The 22,764-nt window shown below is 47.4% G+C and overlaps 1 protein-coding gene and 1 pseudogene across 2 annotated transcripts in view; both read left to right on the top strand.

The window, feature by feature from the left end:
* Positions 1-22,764, top strand: part of PRKCE (protein kinase C epsilon) — a 451,351-nt gene that overhangs the window by 415,770 nt on the left and 12,817 nt on the right. For both annotated transcript variants that reach the window (XM_039887262.1, XM_039887263.1), the window contains 3 exons: positions 3,271-3,409; positions 7,892-8,080; positions 11,214-11,360. In XM_039887262.1, coding sequence (XP_039743196.1) covers positions 3,271-3,409; positions 7,892-8,080; positions 11,214-11,360 — 475 coding nt within the window. The remainder of the gene's footprint in view (positions 1-3,270; positions 3,410-7,891; positions 8,081-11,213; positions 11,361-22,764) is intronic.
* LOC120622497 (uncharacterized) lies at positions 9,493-9,611 on the top strand (annotated as a pseudogene).

Raw genomic sequence — 22,764 nt, 5'->3', positions numbered from 1 at the left:
GCTCTCTTTTTCTCTGCCTGAGCAAACATGGCCCTGGGCTTCTCTGAGCTCTCCCACCCATGGAAACCCCACTCAGGAACTGACTGAGAGCCCAGGACCAGATATCGGTACTTTTCTTTCTAATGAAACTGAAGATCCCCAGAGGAATAAAGTTCTAGAATGGCCTTTCTGGCCCCCCAGGGGTCTATCAAGCTTCACTAATCTTCCTGTCACAAAGGAAAGGAACATAAGTCACTGTCTCTTCCATGGGACTTGGTTTTGTGTGGGGAGTTAGAGTTTTAGAGAAATACAGACAGCAGGGGTGGGGTCTCAGGAAGTGACTAGTGGCGGGATTTCAGGCATCAGTCACAGGATGGTGGGAAGAAATGGGTTTTTTTTTGTTTTTGTTTTGTTTTTTATTATGGTGACATTTGTTAACGAAATCCATTAAGTTTCAAGTGTACAATTCAACAGTAAGTCATATTTATTTTGCATTGTTTGTTCACCTCCCATAGTTAGATTTCTTTCTGTCACCATATATTTGACCCCTATTACCCCATCTACCTCCCCGCTCCACACTTCCCCCTACTCTCTGGTAACCACTAGTCTACTGTCCATGTCCATGATTCTCTGTTTGTTTGTTATATCTGTTTGTTGCTTTTAGGTTTATTTTCCACATACAAGTAATATAACGTGGTTTTCAACTTCTTTCGTCTGGCTGATTTCACTTAGCATGATTATCTCAAGGTCCATCCACAGGTCACAAATGGAAGAATGGTTTTAGCGTGAGGCCTCCCTTTGCCACACAAAGGGGCAGCTGACTGCAGAACATGCTCCACCATGGTGGCCATCCTGGGCCTTCAGTAAGAGCAGCTTCGTACCCCAGGGAGAAGTGGGAGCAGGAAGCAAAGGGACGGCGCGCATCTAGGTCAGGCTCAGGGCCAGGGCAGGGAAAGAAGAGCAGGAGTTGGAGGAAAATAAGACATTCCACCTTCACTTGCTCTGAGTAGGAGCTCTGAGCAGAAGGGAAAGGCTGAGCCTGATGTGCCGGAAATGCTGAGTGGCAGTTTTCAGAACAAGGGCAAGGTCAGGCTGGTGTGGAATCTTCTGAATCTTTCCATTCATACAAATTAGAACGAGTCCTTTCTGTGACATAACAGAGGCTTTAAAAGAGAGCGCTCTGAGCAGTAGCAGATGGGATCCTTTATAAATCTGGAGTTAGGGGCCAGCATTTCAGAGAAGTCCACCCACATGAAAGCGGGAAGGCAGAGGAGTACAGCTTCCGAAGCAGGGGACCAGGTTCAGGTCCCAGTTCCACCAATGCCCTGTCACGTTACAGAAATTGCTTACCTTCTTCCCACTTCTGTTCACTTCTTTCTGCCGCAGTAATAGCTGAGTGCGCTCTTCCTAACTTTAAGTATTGTTCAGAACATGAATGTGGTTTGTAAACCTTGAGGTGCTTTCCACATGTTATTGTTATTATTTTGATGAGTGTTGCCACGGTGATCATTATATGTGCTTCTAGATCTTGGAAAGATAACTCTAGATTAGAGAGTGTGAAGGGGCCATAACTCAGTGGGCTATAGGTCCACCTTTCAAGGACTCCAGCATTGCAGATGGGCAGACAGAATACCTGGTTCACTCAGTTTCCTTATGAAGGAAGTGAGTGTAATAGTACTAAAAACTTACTACTTTTCACACATTAAAAAAAAAAAGCAAGCCTAGGAGCAGGAATATATCTGGCCCATCTTGATAGATGAGGTAACAGACCATCAAGGTGACTTTACCAAGACCAAGCCAGGATAGTGATTAAAACCCAGGCCTCCATGCCAGAGTCAAGCTGGTATTCATCTCACTGTTCTCCCACCCCCAGCCAAAGTTTAGCCTTGACCACACGCAGTGGCCAGGGTTGGGAGTCAGGGACCCCTGGTCCCAGTCGCTCGCTGGTTGGGCTCACTCTTCTTTCTGTAGTTCATGAGCATTTGCTTAGTGCAGCACATTTTATGTGCTCTTTCCTCAAGAAGTCCCAGCTGTAAATAGAAACGGCCACGGGTGCAAGGCAGGCAGGCCCCCAAGTGCTTCCTGCCCCACCTTTGTACTCAGGCCTGAATCCTGATGGTGGAGTTCAAGTCCAGACGCCAGCAGGCTTGTGAAAAGGGCCCCTCTTGTTCAGGGAAATGGGCCTTCTTTGCAAGACCGCCACCCACCTCCCCCCACCAGAGTAGCTCAAAGGCCTTGGGGTGCGGGGGAGACCCCCATTCAAAAGTCTGTGTTCTTCTATGGGACAGGTCCAGGGTTTTCAGACTTCGTTAGTAGGGAATTCCTACCCAGAACCCCAGATTTTATGCACGATCTTACACAGAACCCAAACTGTAACACAGGCCACACGGGAACTGCACTGGTTGAGACTGGCTGCCTCCACGGCCCTCACTCACTGCACAGAACTACTGTGCTCTGGGGGTCCTGGTTTTTGCAATCAGTGTGTCTTCCTTCCTGCCCCAGGCCCTTCCCTCACTCGTCCTGCTTGCCCTGAGAAGACTGATCTTGCAAATACATGGTAGCATGCAGGTAGGGCTCCCATTGTCCTCAACATGAATGTCAAACCCCTCTTCCTGGCACTCTTTGTGGTTCATTTCAGCATGCCAGTCTTACCACACCATTTACTGAGACCCAGGTCTCTGGTCTCTTCACTACCTTTTGCATCTACTGTGTTGGACTTCCTCTCCCTCCCACCTTTTCTCTTCATGGTCTTTTCAAACCTTACCATCTATACAGGCTTCTCTTGAGAGTCACTGTTTCCCGGAAGCCCTCCTGCCTGCACCAGCTGTCAGTGGTTTCCCTCCGAAGTGCCACAGCTCACAGAGTTGGTGCCCTATAAAGTAGCAACTGATTCTTATGTGATTTTATCTGACTCATTGATGTTAATATGTGTTATTCCTCTAGCTGATCTGCATGATTAACTTATGAAGGAAGGGGGGGATGACTTGCTTCTTTCTCTTATAATAATATGAATTTCAGCACATAGCTTCAAAAAATAGCTACTGACTTAATATATTAAACTACAGCAGTCCTGAGATATTCCTGGGGTTGCAGAAGCTCCTCTCTCATGTTGGGGAGAATGTAGTCTCCTTTGGGGGTTGGCCATCATGTGCGAGACCTGGACTAAGTTTGGTTGCAAGCCTCCTCAAGACATTTCTTTCTGTAGCAAATTTCCCTAGGATATGCATCTCTCTCTAACTCAAGAAGGCAATCAAGTAAAGCATTAACCATGTGATTCTGCCCATCTTGCAGGGATTTGAAACTGGACAATATCCTTCTGGATGCAGAAGGTCACTGCAAGCTGGCCGACTTTGGAATGTGCAAGGAAGGGATTCTGAACGGTGTGACGACCACCACATTCTGTGGGACTCCTGACTACATCGCTCCTGAGGTAAGACCATGTGCAAAGGGCCACCTCCTCTTGCTGCTGCAGCTGATCCAGGGCTTCACTCCCATGGACTGGAGTCATCTAGTGCTGCGGGAAGCCTCGAGAAAACCAGGGTGGGTTCCAGGGAAGAGGGAGAAAAGGCTGCTGATTTCTCCACAAGGAAGTGGTTGTGATGGGGGAGATATGAGTGAGCCAAGAGTAACAGGCCATCCTCCAATCTGGACGGGTCCTCCTAAGCATTATCCGGCCCAGAGCTACCAATGAAACTCGGCTCAAGAGAAATTTGTTGACATGTATTGTTGTTTTCAGTTCTTAAGAAACAGGATAAAGGAGCACTATTGATAAGGCAACGATTTACTTAATCAGATAGAATCTGCCTCAAGTTAAACCGGGAATTATTTACCATTTCTAGTGCAGTGGTGATTCTACATAGGAAGTACGTGGATCAAGGAGGAAGAGGAGACTAACTGACTCATAAATGGAGATCAGAGATGTTCATTTGAGCCTCACCAGTAGGTTGCGTTTTGTGAAAGTTTGGATGTTTTGTTCACTATAAAGAGTTTGTTTGCCTTGAGTTTCTCTAGGTCAATCTTGTCCAACTAAGAGATCGTGTGATTTGATTCAGATTTAAGACATAACCTATCTTAGATTCTTAATAAAAATGGTCTTGAGGGTTCTGACACATGTAAGATGCGAAGGAAGCACCAATCCCCACTAAGCATTGCCCATGGTAGATTGGTATGTGTTAGCACATTTAGATTTAATTTCCTTTCAGTGGGCATTGTTTGAGCACCTGCTGGACACAAAGCAATGTAAGGATGAAGAATTGACTAAGACACTGGTGCTCTCTTAAAAGGACATTTGGTCTAGAGCGAGTGACAGCTAAGTAAACAACTAATTAAGTAGAACAAATAGGTATGAAACACAAGATGGTATCCTCAGGAATCAGGGAAGGCTTCTTGGAGCACCTGGTGGATGATTTGAGTCCTAAAGAATTAGCAGGATTTCCTTTGGTGGTGGGGGTGGGGAACATTCCTGAAAACAATAGGGAGGATTGAGTGGGGGTGGGGTGGGAGAGGAGGTTCAGTATCCCTGGGCTCTGTCCCTTAGGGCAGGGGCTATGTTTCTATTCTGGGTACTTCCTGGATCTAGGACACAAATTGGGCTCTTAGTAATGGTTTGTCGAATGAATAAATGAATGAGAATTTGGGATACTCCAACATGAGCAAAAACAGAGGGGTGAGAACATTTCTGGCCTTTTTTAAGAAAGGAAAATAGTGTAGCTAGAACAGAGGATTTCCTGGTGTTCTTAGTAATGAAAGAGATTAGGACCAAGGAAAATGACCTTTATTCTTAGATCCGTGGACCCACTAAGGGCTTCCCATTGTAGAAAGGTTATAATCAGACCTGTCCCGGGAAGAAGATGGGCATCAGCAGTGTGGATCAGAGGGCAGAGCGAGAGGGAAGGACGGTTGAGACTTTTCACAGAACAGATGAGACACAGGGAGGCCTGAGAAGGGTTAGTGAAGTGTGAGGACAGTAGTAGGTCAATTTGCGTTAGAACCTTTATCTTCTAAGAGCTCTGAAGTGTAGAGATTTCAGTCTGTCTCTACTACTGTGTTCCCTTATCAGGAACACTAGGAATTTAACCTTCAAGGAGAAATCGGCAAAAGCCAGGGCTCTCAGTTGCTTTTTCGGCATCTTTCTCATTTATCCTTTTTCGTCAGAATGCTTGGTGTCAGTCTCTCCGAGTTGATACTAGAGTCAACGGGTTGAAAGCCTGGTGTAGTAGTTAAGGACCCAGCCCAAGACAAATATTCACTATATGGTGAACAAAACACCCACACAACTTTCATGAAAGACGGTTCATTGGCGAGACTCACAATGAACAACTCTGATCTCTGTTTATAAGACTCGGATCCTCTTCCTTTCCATTCTGCACTCATGCCCACGATGCAGAATCACCACTACACGTGAAATGACAGACAATCCCTGGCCTTACTGTAGGCAAATTATAGCTGATAAACATATTGCTACCTTCCTCAAGGGCTACAGAAAGAGCAGGTGAAAGTGTGCCTCTAAAGGATTAACACAGTGCCTGGTCCATAGCAGGAACTGGGTAAATAAATGGGGTCTCCATTATTGCTGGCTTGTGCAGTGGGGCAGGAAAAGTACAGACCTGAGAGTTGAGATTCTAGGCCAGACTTGATCACTAATGCCCCTATGTGACCTTGATCAAGTCACAAAATGTTTTTGACCTTCAGGTGCCTCATCTTTCAAATGGGAATAACAATTCCTGCCCTACCCACCTCATCAAGCTGTTCTGAGAATCTAATGAGATTAGAGCGGGGAAATGTTTCAGAATGCATAAGCCTCTATTCAAACAGGAGGAGTTGAGAGGTGCCTGGCTAACCTTGAAACCAGAAACACCTTCTGAGGCACTAGCTCTGCCCCAGAGCTTCTCTTCCCACCATGTGCCCTTGGCTAACACCCATCGTACCCCCTCTCCTTTCTCCACATCCAGCCCCTGCTCCCCAGGAATTGTAGCCAGCCCTGGGTGCCTGGCATCATCAGACCCAATGCCTGCCCTTTTCTTCTACTCCAGCTCTAACCCACTCAAGGGGTTGGCTGCCATGCTGGGTGCCCTCCCATGGCATGTGAAATCTTGCCCTTCTCAGCAGCTCCATAACAGACAAGATGATTAGAAAGCAGATAATTAGGGGCAAGCCTAAAAGGAATTTTACAAAAGATGCTACCCAGAATGGGAAGGTTCTGGAAGGGGCCCAGGAAGGGTAGGCAGGGCTGCTCTGTGGTTCCCCCAGTGCCATCCTGTCAGAATATAAGCAGGCCACCTCCCCATCAACTTGCAGAGGCATCTTCAGCTGTGCCACCTCCCAGAGGCTGGCCGCCTTAGCACTCAGAGTCCTCTGAGCCAAGGAGAGAAAAGAGCATGCCTAGTAGGTCACAGACAGTGGGCACATGTGGCAGCCTGTCTCCTGAGTGTTGGAACTGGGCTGGTCACAGTGAAGGCTCAGAAGAATGCTACTGCCCTTACCACCTGGTTGTTTAGACATGCCCCAGGAAGACAGTTGACCATGAAGAAATAACTGCAATCATGGTAGTATGTGGAACTTGCCTACAGATCTTAGGAACAAGTAAGGGACTTAGGATGTCAGAGGATAGGAGAAAGACAAGGGAGATTCAAGGAAGCTTTCTGGAGGAAATGAGTGATAATCATGACCTTGAAGGACAGAAGTTGGTTGTCCTGTGGTGGGACAGGTTGGGGCGCTAGATCTTTCAAGTTTGAGGAAGGTGCTGGCTTTGGCTTCAGAACAGAGCGACATTGCTGGCTCCTCAGGACAGTGGAGCCTATAGCTCTGACCTCTAATAGACACCATGTGCTAATCACTGGTCTAAGAGACCAGAGATGCTCACCAAACAGATCACCAGCCCCAAAGAATTTACAGTTGGCCGTATTTGCTCATATTCTTTTTCTTTCTAAATTTGAAAGATTAGTCCTAAATTGTATTTTTACTGTTTTCAAAATCCTTCTGCTCAAGTCTTTTTATTTAATCCCAAGCAATCTAATCTCTAGAAGGGTATTTTGAGTAGACTACAGAAAGCACATATTTGGGGGTTCAGCTTCCTCTTCTGTCTATCTTGAAATCTGAGAACTGAGCTGGAGCCTCGTTTTGGGACAAGTTGCCTGAGTAGTTATCCGCCTTAGGTGTCCTGAAAGCTGCAATGATTAGGCAATGGTCTTTGCCATGTTGGATGCCTTGAATAAAAGGAAGGGGACCTGGGGCTTTACAGAGACAGGTAAACAGGGGATCCATCAGTAAGGGTTGTGGGAGCCTTGAGGAACGTAGGAAGTGAGTCTTTCCTTAGAATATGCAAGAGCATAGTGTCCTTTGTGATTAGAACACAAAAGGGTGGGGAGACTTATTAACTATAGTTTCTTTTCCAAGAGTACAGGACTCAGGTAAATTCAACATTGTTACCATTTAAAGACTGAGATTCTACTCAACTTTCCACTCAGTGAGCGGTGTCCTGGACTGTGTGTGAGATGGGCGACCTGAATTTGCTGCACACCATCACTTACAGCCTGCTTGTGTCCTTCGTAGTCTGCATCTTGCTCCTCTGACCCTAGTTTTATTGTCAAAAATATGCAGTTTTTTTTAACTTGGCTATAAATACAAGTCAGGAACTTTATCTGGTGCTCAAACAAAGAAAACAGTGAATTGTACCCACTGGAGGACAGACTGTGGGTACTGACGTTGGAGAGTTGATAGCTGGCTTCCAACATTGTGCCTCCCAATCTGAATTTGCTGATTGAAAACCTAACTCAATGCAACACAGGGCTCCACTCTGTGAAAGAGCGAACTAGAACTGAAGGTGCAGTTCTTCCCATGGGTATTTGTGGCACAGGCATGGCCACTGCTGGGAGTTTTGGGCACGCTCTGACGTTGCCTGGTTCCCGAACAGATCCTGCAGGAGTTGGAGTATGGCCCCTCGGTGGACTGGTGGGCCCTGGGGGTTCTGATGTACGAGATGATGGCTGGGCAGCCCCCCTTCGAGGCCGACAACGAGGATGACCTGTTTGAGTCCATCCTCCATGATGACGTGCTCTACCCGGTCTGGCTCAGTAAGGAGGCCGTCAGCATCCTGAAAGCTGTGAGTTGTCACCTTGCACCCACATTTCTGCTCCTCTGGCCTTCCCACCATCTCTCTCTCTCTCCTCACTCTGTCCCTCTCACTCCTCCCTCCCTACCCGCACCCCCATTCTCCCTCTCTCTCTGTCTGCTTTTCTCTATCCTACCTGGCCTTACCACTAAATGGAAGGAGTTGAGGGCAGTTACCACCAGGAGTTCAGGAGTTTGGGCCCAGTTCGGAAGGCTGCTGCCGAGGAAACAGGGCCTGGGATGAATTGCTCTTCTCGTGGGAAAAGGACAGCGGGTTTATGTTTCCTGAGGGGGGCCGTGTCCACCAGTGAGTGTTTCAGAGGGAGCAAAACAAACCCACACTGCGCTGGGTTCACGCCTGCTGCTTAGGCTCCGAGACTGGGCCCTCCTTGCACACCTGCCACTGCGGCCTCTCTTCCTCTGGGGCCTGTGATGGGGAAGAGAGAGGAGAGGGCACCGTGCGCCTTTGTCCATGATGGCATCGCTCTGGCCGAAGAGCTGTTTAGAAAAGAAGTGTCCACTCAAGATCTGTGCAGCCATGCTGAATTCAGACAAGTGGTAGAGAGACTGTCCCTGCCCCTACAGATAATCCCTCGTATGTGAACATTTTTACTGCTTGCTCAGTGCAGCCATTTCTACAACATGAGACACTGTTCTGCACCCAGTGAGTTAAGTTGCCTATCTCCCTGGGAAAGGGCTGTGGAAGCTAAGGTTCAGGGAAGCTAAGCAGATCAGCTTACCTGGGAAGGGTCACCCTGCTGGGCTGAGGCAGGACTGGAGTGACAGTGTAGGAACCTTGACTTCCAGTGCTGGCTTTTTTCACTCATCGGAATGCCCCAGTAGTTGGCATACCACAGTCACAAAATTCGCCACATCCAAGTACCCTCTCCACCATGATTTCCTTTTGTTGTTCTTTCGATCAACTCCCAATATTTACCTAATTATATGAATTTTACAAAGAAATTTTAAATCATAAGTAGAAAAACAGTATCACTTGCCATAACTAATTAACAAAAATCAACATATGAAAATGTTAAAAAGACATGAAATCATTGTGTAGGTGTCTTAGGGGACACATACCATATTTTGGAAAATGACACACAAGAACATGTTACTTTTTGCTATAGTTGTTGTTTTCCTACCTCTTTCCCTTTATCCCTCACTTCATGCTTTCCCTCTCTTCCTCATCTGCTTCCATTTCTCTCCCTCACTCTTTCTCTTTCATTAATTTGGTGCATATTGAACTACTATTTATTGAGTGCTTCTGATATGCTGGGCATTATGCTAGATACTAAATATTGGTAAATATAGCAGCCATTGTCCCTTCCTGTGGAGCTTACAATCCAGCTGGAGAAGGTGGGCAATAAATAAATACATCCATACATGGTCAAAATAGGGATAAGAGTCTATGGCCATGCTACCCTGAACAAGCCCGATCTCGACTGATCTCAGAAGCTAAGCAGAGTCGGGTCTGGTTAATACTTGGATGGGAGACCACCTAGGAAGACCAGGTGCTGTAGGCATAAAAATATTTTTTAAATTTTAAAAAGGGATTGTAAACTGACAAGGTCCTTGCAATCTGTGAGGTCAACCAAAGGTTACCTTGCCTAAAAAAAATGTAGATAAGAGTGCAAATACAGTATGTTTATTTATTCATTCATTTATTCAAAACATATTTATTGAGCATCTAGTATGTGTCAGGTGCTATGCCAAGTGCTAAGGAAAAACCTGTAGCACCCAAGGCAGCCAGAACATCAGCCCAGCACAGCTGGCCACTTGCCCAAGGCACCGAACACCTGCCTGACACACCTTCCTATGGGCCTCCCTGCCTGCACCCCACCTAGGCCCTTTCTGGATGACCCAGAGTAGTGGTTCTCAACTAGAAGCATTTTTCCCACACACACACACTCCATCCACCCCAGGAGACATATGTCGATGTCTGGAGATATTTTTAATTGTCATAACTTGGATCAGGAGGTACTACTGGCACTAGTGGGTGGAGGCCAGGGATGCTGCTGAATGTCCCACAATGCACAGGATGGCCCCTGCAACAAAGAAATATCCGGTCCAAAAAATGTCATTAGCACAGAGGTTAAGAAACTTTGACCTACAGAGATTCAGAAGTTAGAGATCATGTATGTGTCAGCTGGTCGGTGAGGGCGACGTCTCTGAGAGAAGGCAGAGTCTCTGGCTCAGGGGCAGCTTCCTGAGGCGTGAAAACCTGTGTGCTTATTCATAGCCCTGATACTTGTACTCCCTCCGCCTTGAAACACTTCACTTCCTCACATTGTCGCTGGATTCTGGGCCAGGCCAGGTTTTCCATGATTCTGGCCACTGAGCTGTGTCTCTGAGAGCTGCTGCCCATGCGAAGGCAGTGCCGAGTTCTAGAGGCCATTTGCATCATAGAGCTAAGCAGTGCGCAGCCTGTGCATGGTCATGGTCAGCGGCAGTCCTGCTGCCTCCCGTTCTCACCATTGTCTCACACGCACACACAAGTACAATCCATCAATGTGGGTTTTCACAGACAAGCGTTGGGAAGCATTAAGCATTTCTTTTTCTTGTTTTCGTTTTTGTTTTTTAATCTTTTCAGCTACGTGGGTATTTTGCCAATTCCAATCTTTAAAAAATGGGAGGGCCCAGATCCAGGAAAAGAAAAAGGCCAGGAAGTGCCTTTGATAATTTACCTTCACATGAATATCTGTTCCTCTTTCCTTACCTCAAGAAGGACTGTTGACCTCTCAGTGTAAGCGAGTTTATCTTCTTCCCGAGGAGAAGACGTGAGAAGTAAGGGGAATCAGGAAGTTGCTAAGAGCCTGAGTCCCAAGTCGCCGCTTGGTACCTTGCTGGTTGTTTGACCTTGGCCAAGTTAATTGGCCTCCCTGTGCCTCAACTACCTCACTTATAAAATAAGGATAATAATAGCATAATAACCCTCAGAGGGTTGCATTTAAATGAAATGAGTTAACGTACCACGTTTAGAACGGTGGCTGGCACAGAGTAAGTTCTATAGAAGAGTTAAAGGGTACCCTGGAGGGCAAAGTGTTGCCTTGGCCGGCTTCCATCTTTCCCTCAAAGCCTGCGCCTGCTGGGCCTCTGTCACTAATTCTATGTCCTCATCCCCGCAGTTCATGACTAAGAACCCCCACAAGCGCCTGGGCTGTGTGGCGGCACAGAATGGTGAGGACGCCATCAAGCAGCACCCGTTCTTCAAGGAGATTGACTGGGTGCTCCTGGAGCAGAAGAAGATCAAGCCGCCCTTCAAACCTCGAATTGTAAGTAGGGCCCAGGGCTCATCCCGCCCCATGGGCCGGGCATGGGTACCACACACAGAAAGATAATTTAGGGCACATCTTACAGCCAAAATGACAAGGGCAGGAGATAGTCGAGACACCCCCTAAAAGAGTCCCTTCGGCCCTAAGAGCTCACTGTAGAAAATATACAATTTACAGCCATAACCAAGATGATGATTTATATGGACACAAAACAGTTTTCATTTTAATAGATTTACTTTTTTATTTTGATCAAAAATCACACATGATACTAGTTTTCCATGTATGGTAGAGGTATAAGGTTTCTTTATAAATAAACAGGTTTGTTTTTTTAAATGAGTCAATTTAAAGAAAAATATTAACTAAATAATAGGCATAGTCATTATGTAGAACTAACACAGAGCACGAAGTTGCTACTCAATGGCTGACATTTGAGGAGGACTGTCCCCACGGGAACCCCCGGGGGTGAATCCTTCAGAAGCCCATTCCTTAGACTATGCAGAAACCTTCTCTCCCTTCTCTGCCCACTGTCTCTTCTTACTTCGCTCCGGCCTCAGCATATATTTCCAGGTTCTTAGGCCTGTTGAGATGATGCCGTTTAGAGGGAGCGCAATTAAGGGTGTTTGAAGCTCAGAGGTTGGAAAGAGGAACAGAACAGTTAAATCTGTTCTTAACACAGAGAGCAAAGACCGTGTCCTAGCAGTGACCTGCTGAAAGGGGAAAGGTCAGCACTAACTCTAACTGTCCTTAAAGTTAGTGAGAATATGATCGTGTGCACGTATGTGCATGCATGTGTGTGTGCCCATGCGTATAAAGGGAATACCTATTTTTGTTGGCTTTTAGCCCTACAGGGCAATCATTCAGATAGAAAATTTGGATAGCCAGCTGGCCAGCTTACTGGGAGTGAAGGGGGTGTGTAATATAGGAATTTACTGGGCAGGAGCCCCAGAGTGGTAGGGCAGAGAAAACCTGAGATCATCCAGTTAGCTCTCAGTCACCCTGCATTCTGTCAGATGTCAGATGACCCTTCCTCCCTCACTGCCAGGTACAGAAAACGACCTTCCTGTGCTTTGTGAATCATCAGAAAGGAATTCCATTATATTTTAGGAGGTTTTATGAGGGGTGATTGCTGATAGGGCTGTGAGTCTCAGAAATATTCCAGGAGGGGGTTAACCTCTTAGCTGAAGGGCGTGGTCCAGACCTCCCCCAGACTAGAGCATGGCTGATTGATCTTCCCTGGATGCTTAGTCCTGCCTCCATGCCTCGTCTGCTTGGTTTTTATGATTTTCACCGGCTAGCACACAGCTTGGAACGGGCTAGATTTAGGTTCACCTCGTTTTGGGAATAACATCACCCTCCACCCCTGTCCATCTCCCACATAGCTCTGAGGCCCACTGTGCCAAGCCCATGCTGTGGGTTTGGGACAGGGCTCACTGCACATGCTAGCCTGCCAGAAGGCCGCCTCCCCTCTCCCAGCGGTCTTTAAAAACAAGATTAATACCGCCCCTGGCAAAATGAGGGGAAGTTGGAAACCAGAGGCCAGATAGGGAAGAAGGAGAAAATAGAGCCTCAGATCTGAGGGTGACATGTTAATTTAGGTTTAATCTAAGTTAATCAACTCAAAGAAAATTGGGAAGTAAAGCTAAGTAAAGAATCCGGGTCCAATAAATGGGAACCCAGTACAAGTTCAGTGAATGATTGGCCAGCACAGGTCTACAAAATGATTTAAACTTGAATTTGGACTCCACGTTAACAAAACGACTTAAAGCTAAGCTTGTGAAGGGCTGGGGCAGGGCTGGAGGGTGAAGAGGACAGGGCAGGCCCCAGCAGACCATGAGCAAGCAGTGTGAAGGGAGGAGAGGGCCTGGGGTAGGGCAGAGGCAGGGGTCTTTGCTAAGAGATCACACTGAAGCAAACAATTAAAAAGTGCAAGAAAGTGTTATAGTACAGATTCATGGAGAAGAGTCCCTCACTGGGGTAGAACCTCGCACCAGTCCAGCGGAGGAGAGCCCTATGAGATTTCAGGCTGAGAAGCGCTGGTCCCCAAAGCCCTGGAAGTACCAGTGGTTCTTCCCTGGGGCTGAGCTCTGAGCCCAATGAAAGTGCAGACCTGAGAAGAGTAACACTGCGAGGGGGGCCCAGGTACGAGCAGTACCAGTACACCCCTGGGTCTGGGGAGTCAGGACCACCTGGGGATCAGGTAGGACCCCATCTCCACTTGGAGCGCAAGGGCCCCATGCTTTCCTTCCTTGGACCTCTGGAGAGGATCTCCCCCACCGGGAGCAGAGGGCAAAATTCTGTATGTTTCCTTTGCTGAGGGACTCAAGTCGGCTGGGAGGCCTTACCACCGCCCGAGAGGATGGCAATGAAAAAGGGAAGGGGCTGTCCAAAAGCTCCCACCTATTACAAAGTGTCATAGCCTTCCCGAAGCCTGGCTTCCTCATCGTCTTGGAAATCATCTTCTGTACATGTTCCTTCTCACTCCAGAGTTATCCTCTATCGTGGTCAGGGGAGAGGGCGTTTATTTGGTTGGTTTGAATTCAGTCTGGTGGAGAGAATTAGAATATCTGAAGGAAAGATAAATAGGGAGAATTAACTTGTGCAAGAGGTGTATCAGATCATATTTTGAGCTGAATAATGTTGATCCTTACAGAGCCCTTGGCTACAGGTCTGTAAAGATTCACTCAAGTTTTTTAAATATCTGGTCACATTTATATTCTTGAGACTAGGGATTTATCTCCAGAGAAATAGCAAAATTGTAAAAGAAAGAATAGCCCACGTCTAGTTACCAGGTTAGAAAGGTGTCCCAAATCTGTCCCTAGGTTGAAAACTCTTTCCTGAAAAATGTTAACGGCACCACCCTAAGTCATCTGTGGGCTTGTATACAGCAGAAACAAATCTTACGTTAAATTAAAGCCTACTGCGGTGATGAATATACTATACTTCTCATCTCCGAAAGCCTTGCAGGACCAACGTGAAAACTCATATAAGGTTTTTATAAGCCTTCACACACACACTCCCAACTGACTCAGGATTAAACCTGAGAGTGTGGGTACCAGCCTGGCTCAGATATGAGCAGTGAGCATGATTCTGTGCTCCATAAACAGGGTCAGCCTTACCCACAGGCAAAATAGATAGCCACCCATAAGAGGTCACTGGAGAGGCACTGGGAAGCTGAGGTATGTCCCCATAGAAGTTGTCTGCTACTCATGGGGCAGGGAGTTCCATCACAAGACAGCCTTTCAGTGTCACATGACTTGAGGATACATCAGCTGCTTCTAGGGAGAACTGGGAAAGATTTTGACAGAGGAAGGAAGGAAAGCTGGTTTAGAGGCTGAAACTGGGAGGGAGTGGCCAGGATAGTGGGTTGTAAGCAGCCCACTACAGAATGAGGTTCTTAGATCTTAGGGACGGACTTAAAGTCAAAGAAAAGACACTGTGAGAAGTGGGAGGACAAGTCTGAGCGAACATCGCTAGCCTTGCTATTTGGCGGTGGCCTCACAACAACACAGGGCACATGTTTTAGCAGGTGAGGAAACCAGGTGCACAGACTCCCCTGATCTCGTCAGACTGAAGCTCCCCAGGGCATCTGGTCAAGGGCCTGGGGCCTATGGGGGAATTCTGGGTCTCCTGTGTCCTGGACTAGCTCCACTTGCTCCCTACCCATGCTGTTGACCTCACATCAGAATGCCACCAATCCCCAGAAACCTGCAGAATAGCTACTGCCCCACTCTTCAGCTGGCTGTACTGAATCTGGGGACTCTGGGGTGGGGGGGCAGGGCGTCTGTCTGTCTGATTCAGGAAGGGATTGGTTTTGTCTGGTGGTAGGTGCTAGAGCTGAGGCTGGGTGAGGTCAAGCCATCTAGTCTAAGACTTAAGAAGAGCCAAGACACAGGGGCATGTTTTTCAGAGCTCCTGCCCATCCCGACTCCCATGGCATGGTTGGATCCCCTCCTTGGCATAGCCTGCCGGTGGGCACAACGAGCCTACACTCTGCCCAGGCTGGCGCAGCTGGAGCCTGGGGTCCCCAGATTACCCCCAAGGGGCTGAGGATATGACTGGAGACCAGCTCCCAGACCTGATCCCCTCCTCTTCCATAGGGCCTCACCCTCTGAAGATAGCACCGAGGAGATTGTCCAGATTCACAGCTGGAATTTGGCCTCTGGTCTGCTTTTATCACATACCTCCACTGGCTGCTGTCCCCTCTAGGCCTTCGCCTCCTTGAAATGTTTGCTAAACTGAGATTTCTGCTCCCTGGCGCCTGAGCGTCCCTGTCTAACCCCTGCCCTGACTCACCAGCTGTCACTGGTCCGCTGGGTTTCCTGCCTTCAGGTTTATTTATGCCCCTTTGCTCGAGCCCCCACCCCACGACATTTTCAGTGGCCCCTGCTTCCACATGCAGATTTTCCTCTCACTTGTTCTATATTATATATTCTCCGTCCTCCACTTTCTCTTCTATCCTCCTTCTGTCCACCCACATACTCCACTAATTTTGCACAAATGATATGCCATCAGCAGTAAACCAAAGACTTGATGTCATCATATATTCAAATCAGTTTTCTGGGGGTGGCTGGCTTCAGAGCTAGGGCACACAGAGTGGGTGGCAGACACCCCAACAGTAGAAGGGAGGGAATAGAAAAACTAGCAAGGTTGGAGCCTAGACCTTTGATGCTGGAAAAAATCTCCAAGCATAGAATTAATTGGTCTATCCCACTGGGGATTTGGGTCCAAGATGGTGGCATCATCTAGTTGCCAATTAAAGTAGCACATTTAGCTTTCGTGTTACTGGTGGTTACTTGCCTTCTTTGGGGACCATGGAGGGCAGAAGTGATGTGTTTGGTGTGGTCGAAGGACATCATCTGACTTTGCAGATCTTGGAGGTATTTTGTTCACTCCTAGCTCCCCTCCTGTGTACTCCTTTTTTCCTCAAAAAAAAAAAAAAGCATGAATCTCTGAGATTATGACTCCCAGGGCTTTGGAACCAGAATGTGGGGAAGCCAGTGGAAGAGGGAGAGATATGCCTCCCCAGAAACCTAGCTGTCCTCAGTGAAAGCCAAAGGCAATGAGGGGAAATACCGGCCAAGTAAACTTCTCTTTGTATGCGTGTTCTCTCTTTTCAAGTTTGCTTCAGTGTGAATGTCCCTCTTTAAGGTAAGGCCTCCAGAGTGGGGAGTCTCTCCAGGTAGGTGAGCCCTCAGGCCTGGTGACATGGAGGCCCCGTTCAACCTCATGATCTGTTTTCATCCAGCCATCCACACTGCATGGCGGGACGCCCGAGGGAGGCCTTTCCTGCATGCTCCTGCATGATCGGGCTGTGCTGAGAGAAAACTGGGAAGTGGGCTTAAGACCCTCACACCCTCACCAATCTAATGGCCTGAGGAGGAGCCCAGCCAAGCAGGCAGCCCCTTCCCCTAAAGTCAGCCTACCTGCTCAGGGACCACCTGATGGCATGGACCATGAAGACAGCCCAGGTGACCATTAGAGGCTGGCCTCGTCCTCCACCTGGCAGAGCAGGAACGGGGCCCTACTGGTTCCTGCAGCCCGTCAGTCAGGACATGCCCGCCCCCCACCCCCAAGATTGTCCATACCACAGTAAGAGCCCTTAGCCCCCAAGAGGCTACAAGGTCCGTCAAAGAGCCAGGAGCCTGGTGCAGGGCTGGGGGCAGTCCAGGAACCTGTTTTTGGTAGTTGGTACAGGTGGTGGCGTGGTACCGTGCGCATGGTACTGGCTTTGACCTCAGAGAGACTTAGGTTGGAATAAAATTGCTAGCACCTTGAAATTCACTTTGCCTCTGGACTTCTGGCCTTTTCAAGCCCCCCAACCTCCTAAAATGAGGATGAGAACAGCTGCTCAAAGAATTATTAACAGGATTAGATAACAAAACTAAGATGCTTCGCTTACTGTAGCTTCTTAATACATTTTAATTCCTCACTCCTCATTCACCACCCGCTACCCAGCCTGTTAAAGCCCCTCTTTTTTTTTTATCTCATGACTCCAAGAATCACAAGTTAAAGATTGTAGGAGGTGGTGTGAGGTTTGGAGGCTGGGCTATCGAATCAGATTCAACCAGACTCCATTTTAGACTATAGGATCTTGGGAAAGTCGTGTTATCTCTCTGAGCCTCAGTCTGCTGACGTGTAGAATGGGGATAATAGTATCTACCACAGGTATAAATTGCTGTGAGGTATAAAAAAGCCTCATGTGTGAAGTGATTAGGCCAGTCCTTGATATACAGTGAGTGCAGGGGATGGTGTGATGCTGATAGTGATGGAGAGAGTGGGGGTTTAAGCCAAGGGAGGCTGGACTGGATGATATTCCCGTTCCAAAGGGATGGAGGAGCCAGGAGTTCAGATGAGGGATGACACCATGTGGTCAGGGAACCAGCCATCATAGGACAGAAAGGCACATGAAGACTGGCAAAAAACACAATTCAGACTCTGCCAGAGAGCCTGCTGGGGCTTGATTCTGAGGTAGGGGAGTCCTAGGAGGAGGAAGGCGCTGCAAGACCATGTGACTCACCCCAGATGCCAGGATTCCCAGCCCTTTCGCCCCTTGGAATATCACCCTAATCTCCCACACTATCTAACCCCACCACCACCATTATTCTGTGAACTGGCTCACTACCCGTCCTTCTTCTGCCTTTATCCTCAGCAGCGTTTTCTGCTGACCATAGCTGTGTGGCTCTCAATGCCCCAGCCCTGAGATGGTAGCTGCCATTGATGAGGTGCCATGCTAGTACAGCAGCTTCCCAAGTATTTCTAAGCTCAGCAGCCTCGGTGGAGTATTTTTGACAGATTTCTCTATCTGCGAATTCTGATTACAAGAGCATTCCTGCAGCCTGGAGCTGAGGGTCCTATCTGCACATGACTTTGGTTCTCCTCATGGTGAAGGGAGGGATTTGGGCCCTGAGCCGGGCATTTCTATATGCTATGAAGGTTTCATTTATGACTTAATAGCTATTGAGTTGGGATTTGCCTTCATGGGTTCATCAAACTAGTGTTTATTGAATTAAATCTTCTCCCCGCCCCACTGGCACTTGAAGTAACACTTACAGCCTACCTGGGCACTTAGGACCTACTGAGCTGTGCCCGACGACAGAAGGGAAGAGCAAGCGCAGTCCGGGAGAGTTCTCCAGAGGAGCTGGATCTTGGCAGAGAAAGCCAGGAAGGGTTAGAAAGAGAGGACTACCTGGGAAACGGCATGGAAAAGGGAAAAGTTGGATTCATATCAGCTCTTTTTGAGAGGTATTTATTGAGCATGTACTTTGTGTTTCCTATGAAGCCTTACAGTGGAAGATTGACATAGGAACCCCCTACTGTCACCTTAATGTCACCACCGTGAAATGTTTAGATGGCAACAGTAGACTCTACCATAAATACTTAAAGACTATGAGTCAATAGTGTAAAATCCAGACTTGACTTTGGGAGGGGAGTCTTGTGGTTTGCCACTGCAGATCAGAGAGCAGAGGGAGAGAGTTGGCATGAAAAGGAGGCCTCTGTGAGTCACGGGAGCCACTTCCCAGCAAAAGGCTTGTAGAAGATCCTGTTTAGGTGGGCCACTTGAACTGTGCGCCCCCGTGCGGGAAAGGCTAAAGGGTGGCCCAGAAGCCAGGAGCAGAAGGGCAATGGCTAGAGGCTGTGTAATGTGCTTAAAGTAAAAGCAAGAAGAACATTAAACCGCCCCCAGGGGCTCAGTCCTCTATCCCTGAAGCCAGCATTTTGCTCTTTGAAAGGTACAGGCACCAAGAGATATTTGCAAGCTGACAGGGGTCCCGGCCCATAGCATCCTTTAAGTTCAGCACCTTGATTCTCCAGGGGCACATCTGTCATGGAGCAAGAGAAGCTCTTGGAAACCCACTTTTGCATCTGGGGTGATTGGTGCCCGGTGTACTTCCCATTGTGAGTGCTGGAGTAGTGGATGGCAACAGAATTGGACTGGGTGTAAACTTCACACTCAACTGTCATTCTAGAATTCTGGGATTTGACAAACACACAATAGGTTTGTAAAGGTTCATTAAGATTCCATATTAACCTTAGTCTTTTCAAAGCAAGAAGGCCTGGCTCGTGAGCCTACAACCGCTGACCCTCTGTGTTATTCTGGCTACTCTTTTCTGGGACCTACTCCACCCTCAAAGGGGTTTCCTTAGAGCACAGAACTGAATGATAGTGGAGTATTTCAGGTGTGTGAGCCCAGCTAGGTGTGGAGGAGGGTCAAGAATGGCTAAGACAGTGAAATATGAATCTTGCCTTCAGTAAGGAGATGGGAAGATAAGCTAGAGTGGGGCTTATCAACTGAGATCACTTACAAAATAAACCAGACCTTGACTTGGGGCTTCAGCCAGACTCCCTTCTCCTCCCTGCAGCTACTGGCATCTCAGCTAGTGTCTAAAAACAGCAGGAGGTCTTCCTGGAGAAGCATGGCAGATTTATGCTACAGGTACCCCGTTACCTAGGATATGGGCGTTCCACCTAATCCTTCAGAATACAGTCACCCCAAATCATGAGACTTCAGAATTTCACCCCCACCCTATATCACAGACAGTGAGATAAGAGGAAAATCTAGACGGAGCTGGATGCTGGTCCCTGCTGTTCGTATCTGTGTCAGTGAATTTCGTACAAGTCAGTGAATTTCCCTGCTCCCTTCCTATAAAATGAGGGACTTACACAATCCCTAAGATTTCTTCTAGCCCCAGCCACTCCCTTCATACAAGCTCCATGAGGACAAGGATTTGAGGGAGTTTTTTTTTTAATCAATATTATTGTAATAAAATTTACATAGAATAAAATTTATTCATTTCAATTGTACAGTTTTATGCTTTTTAAGAAATGGATACACCCATGTAACCATGAGCCCAAAGAATATATAGAACATCTCTAGCCCCAAAATAGTTCCCAGGCACCCTTTGCCTCAAGCAGTCCCTGATCTGCTTTCTGTCACTGGAGAGTAGATTTGTCTTTTCTAGAGTTTCATATATATGGAGCCATGTAGCATGTGCTCTTTTGTGTCTGGTTTCTTTCACTCAGCATCGTGTGTTTGACATTTGAGAACTATATTTTTAACTTTTTATTAGGGAAAATTTCAAATATGTACCAAAGTAGAGAGAATCCCCCTGTGCCCATCACCAAACATTAACAATTAGCAAGCTCTGGTTAATCTGTTAGGGGAGGGCTTTTATCTGTTTTATTCACAGCTGCATCCTCAGGAGCAATTCCTGGCATGTAGTAGATATTCAATATATATTTGTGGAATGAGTGAATGAATTGTGTGTATGTATACACACACACATACATACATACATACACAGTGCTTTTCCAGAGAATGTTTATCTCTCAGATCCATCTCCAAATTCTTATCTCTTAGCACCTTTTATGGCCCAAGACCTATTCTAGTATATGCCTGGGAATCTGGGGAAGATAAGATCCTGCATTAGGAAACCTGAAATTATTGAATAGTAAGAGAAGGTAGGTGACCTTATCTTGACTTGAGAGACATATATTAGAGTGTTTATAGTTCCTGTTCCAAAGCCAGCAGGCAGAGCAATAATAAATCCTGAGCCAAAAGAACTGATCTCTATCTTGAACATTTTCATAAATAAGGGGGGAAAGATTAGTGCATGGAGGAGCTGTGCTCTTGCCAGTACGAGATTGGAAAGATTCTTCTTTGGGTACCAACAATTATCCCTGGAAAGCTAAAACCAACAGCTGTCAACAATGACACTGCTTTGAAAAGTAGATGATAAATGAGAAAGGGCCCCATGGTTAAAATCAGAGCGGGGCCAGGTTTGCCACCATGTGCCTATCTACTCTCAGCCGGAGACGCAGCCTCCTTGTGCAGCGCCAGGCTCGGGTCCTGCCACTGCACGTCCCACTGCGTGGGGCCAGCTCGGCGCGGAGCCTGGCTCAAGAGCTCAGGCCTGCAGCAAGCCACAGCAAGCAGGGTGCTGTCTCCTCCCAAGGCTTTTTATTCCTGGGTATCCACAAGGTGTTTTCTATACTTTTTCAGTCCCAGGCACTTCTACTGGGGACCCCTTTACCCTATTTGGGATATCCCCAGTAGTGGGTTGTAAAATCAATTTAGTGGGTCAGGTGCAGAAAAAAAATTTAACGAAGGATAGGGTAAGAGAGAATACAATAGAATAAAGTCAAAGACTAGAACACAGAATGCATCACGTATAGCAAAGGTACAGTATAGCTTGCTAAGTCCTTTCCTAGGGTGGTGGAATGAAGTGATGTACATGAGGTCACAGATAAAATGTATTTCTTACTGTTGCTTATAATAAAAAAAATTTGAAGGGCTATGTGCCCCTGATGTCTAAGAAGTCACCCCAAAAGTCAGAGTAGGGATGGTGGCCTCATGTGCTGTGAGGGTTACAGGGCAGAAGGCAGCTTTTTATTCGTTTATTTTTTATAACACAGCAACAACATTACTGGCAGAAGCCATTCAGCCCTTTGAACACATGAATACATTGATGCCTATCAGCGGGAGGCAGGATGGCACACGCCAGGGACATGGGCCTCAGGTCAGAACAAGCTGAATTTAGTCCCGGCTCCACCTCTGGCTGGCTCGCACCTTGGGCAAGCCGTTTTTTAATCTTTACAGTGGGGGTTGTGGCCTCCCAGTAAGGTGCTGTGTGAGGTTAAATGAATCAGCCAAGTAAAGCATTTAGGAAAAGTCTCCATCCTCGAGCTTTATTATGTTTTCCACCTGGAGAAACTGAGGTTGGGCCAAGGATTGTGCTGGTGCTAGAAATAAAAGACAGACGCCCAAGCAGAGGTAGCTGGCATCCTAGTGCACAAAACGGTTACTGAATAAGTCGTTATTTAGCCCCAGTGATGAGGAGCGTTGGATAATAGAGGCACAAGGCGATTAAGGTGTGTGAGGGGGACCAGCCTGGGTTTGAGATGGTTGCCTGGGAAGGGGCGTTCCTTTCCCACGTAGCAGCACCAGACCCTTTTCCTTAGTGGCCTCAGCAGTGGTTTCAGAGCTACTTTGCTGCATGTGAGAGGGAAATAGACCCTCCTTTACTCTCATTTCTGGTCTTGGAGGGCGGTGGGCTCGCCTGTGTGAGAAAAGCTATTGCTCTCTGCCATTCTCTGGGGACTCAACAGCATCTATTTAATTAACTGGGAGCTGGCAAGGCCGGGGCTGTGAGCCGGGCACTGCGAACGATGGAAGATGCAGCAGGCCCAGCTTGTCCCAAGGCAGCGCCTGCCTCACAGGGGAGCCAAGATTCATGCGGCACTTAGAGACACTTCTGGGCTATTTATAAATTCCAAACTGAATGTCATTAAGGGTCAGTGTTCTCTGAACAGGTGATGGGGACTCATTCGTCTCTAACCATGTGACCCAAAATGACTCTTGGCTGGAATGTATGCTTCATGCTTTTGTTACCAAATTTTAGAGAGA

The sequence above is a fragment of the Pteropus medius genome, unplaced genomic scaffold (genome assembly GCF_902729225.1).
Source record: "Pteropus medius unplaced genomic scaffold, Ma_sr-lr_union100, whole genome shotgun sequence".
NCBI lineage: Eukaryota > Metazoa > Chordata > Mammalia > Chiroptera > Pteropodidae > Pteropus > Pteropus medius.
The sequence above is the reverse complement of the archived record's forward strand: the minus strand, read 5'-3'. Positions and strand labels throughout refer to the sequence as shown.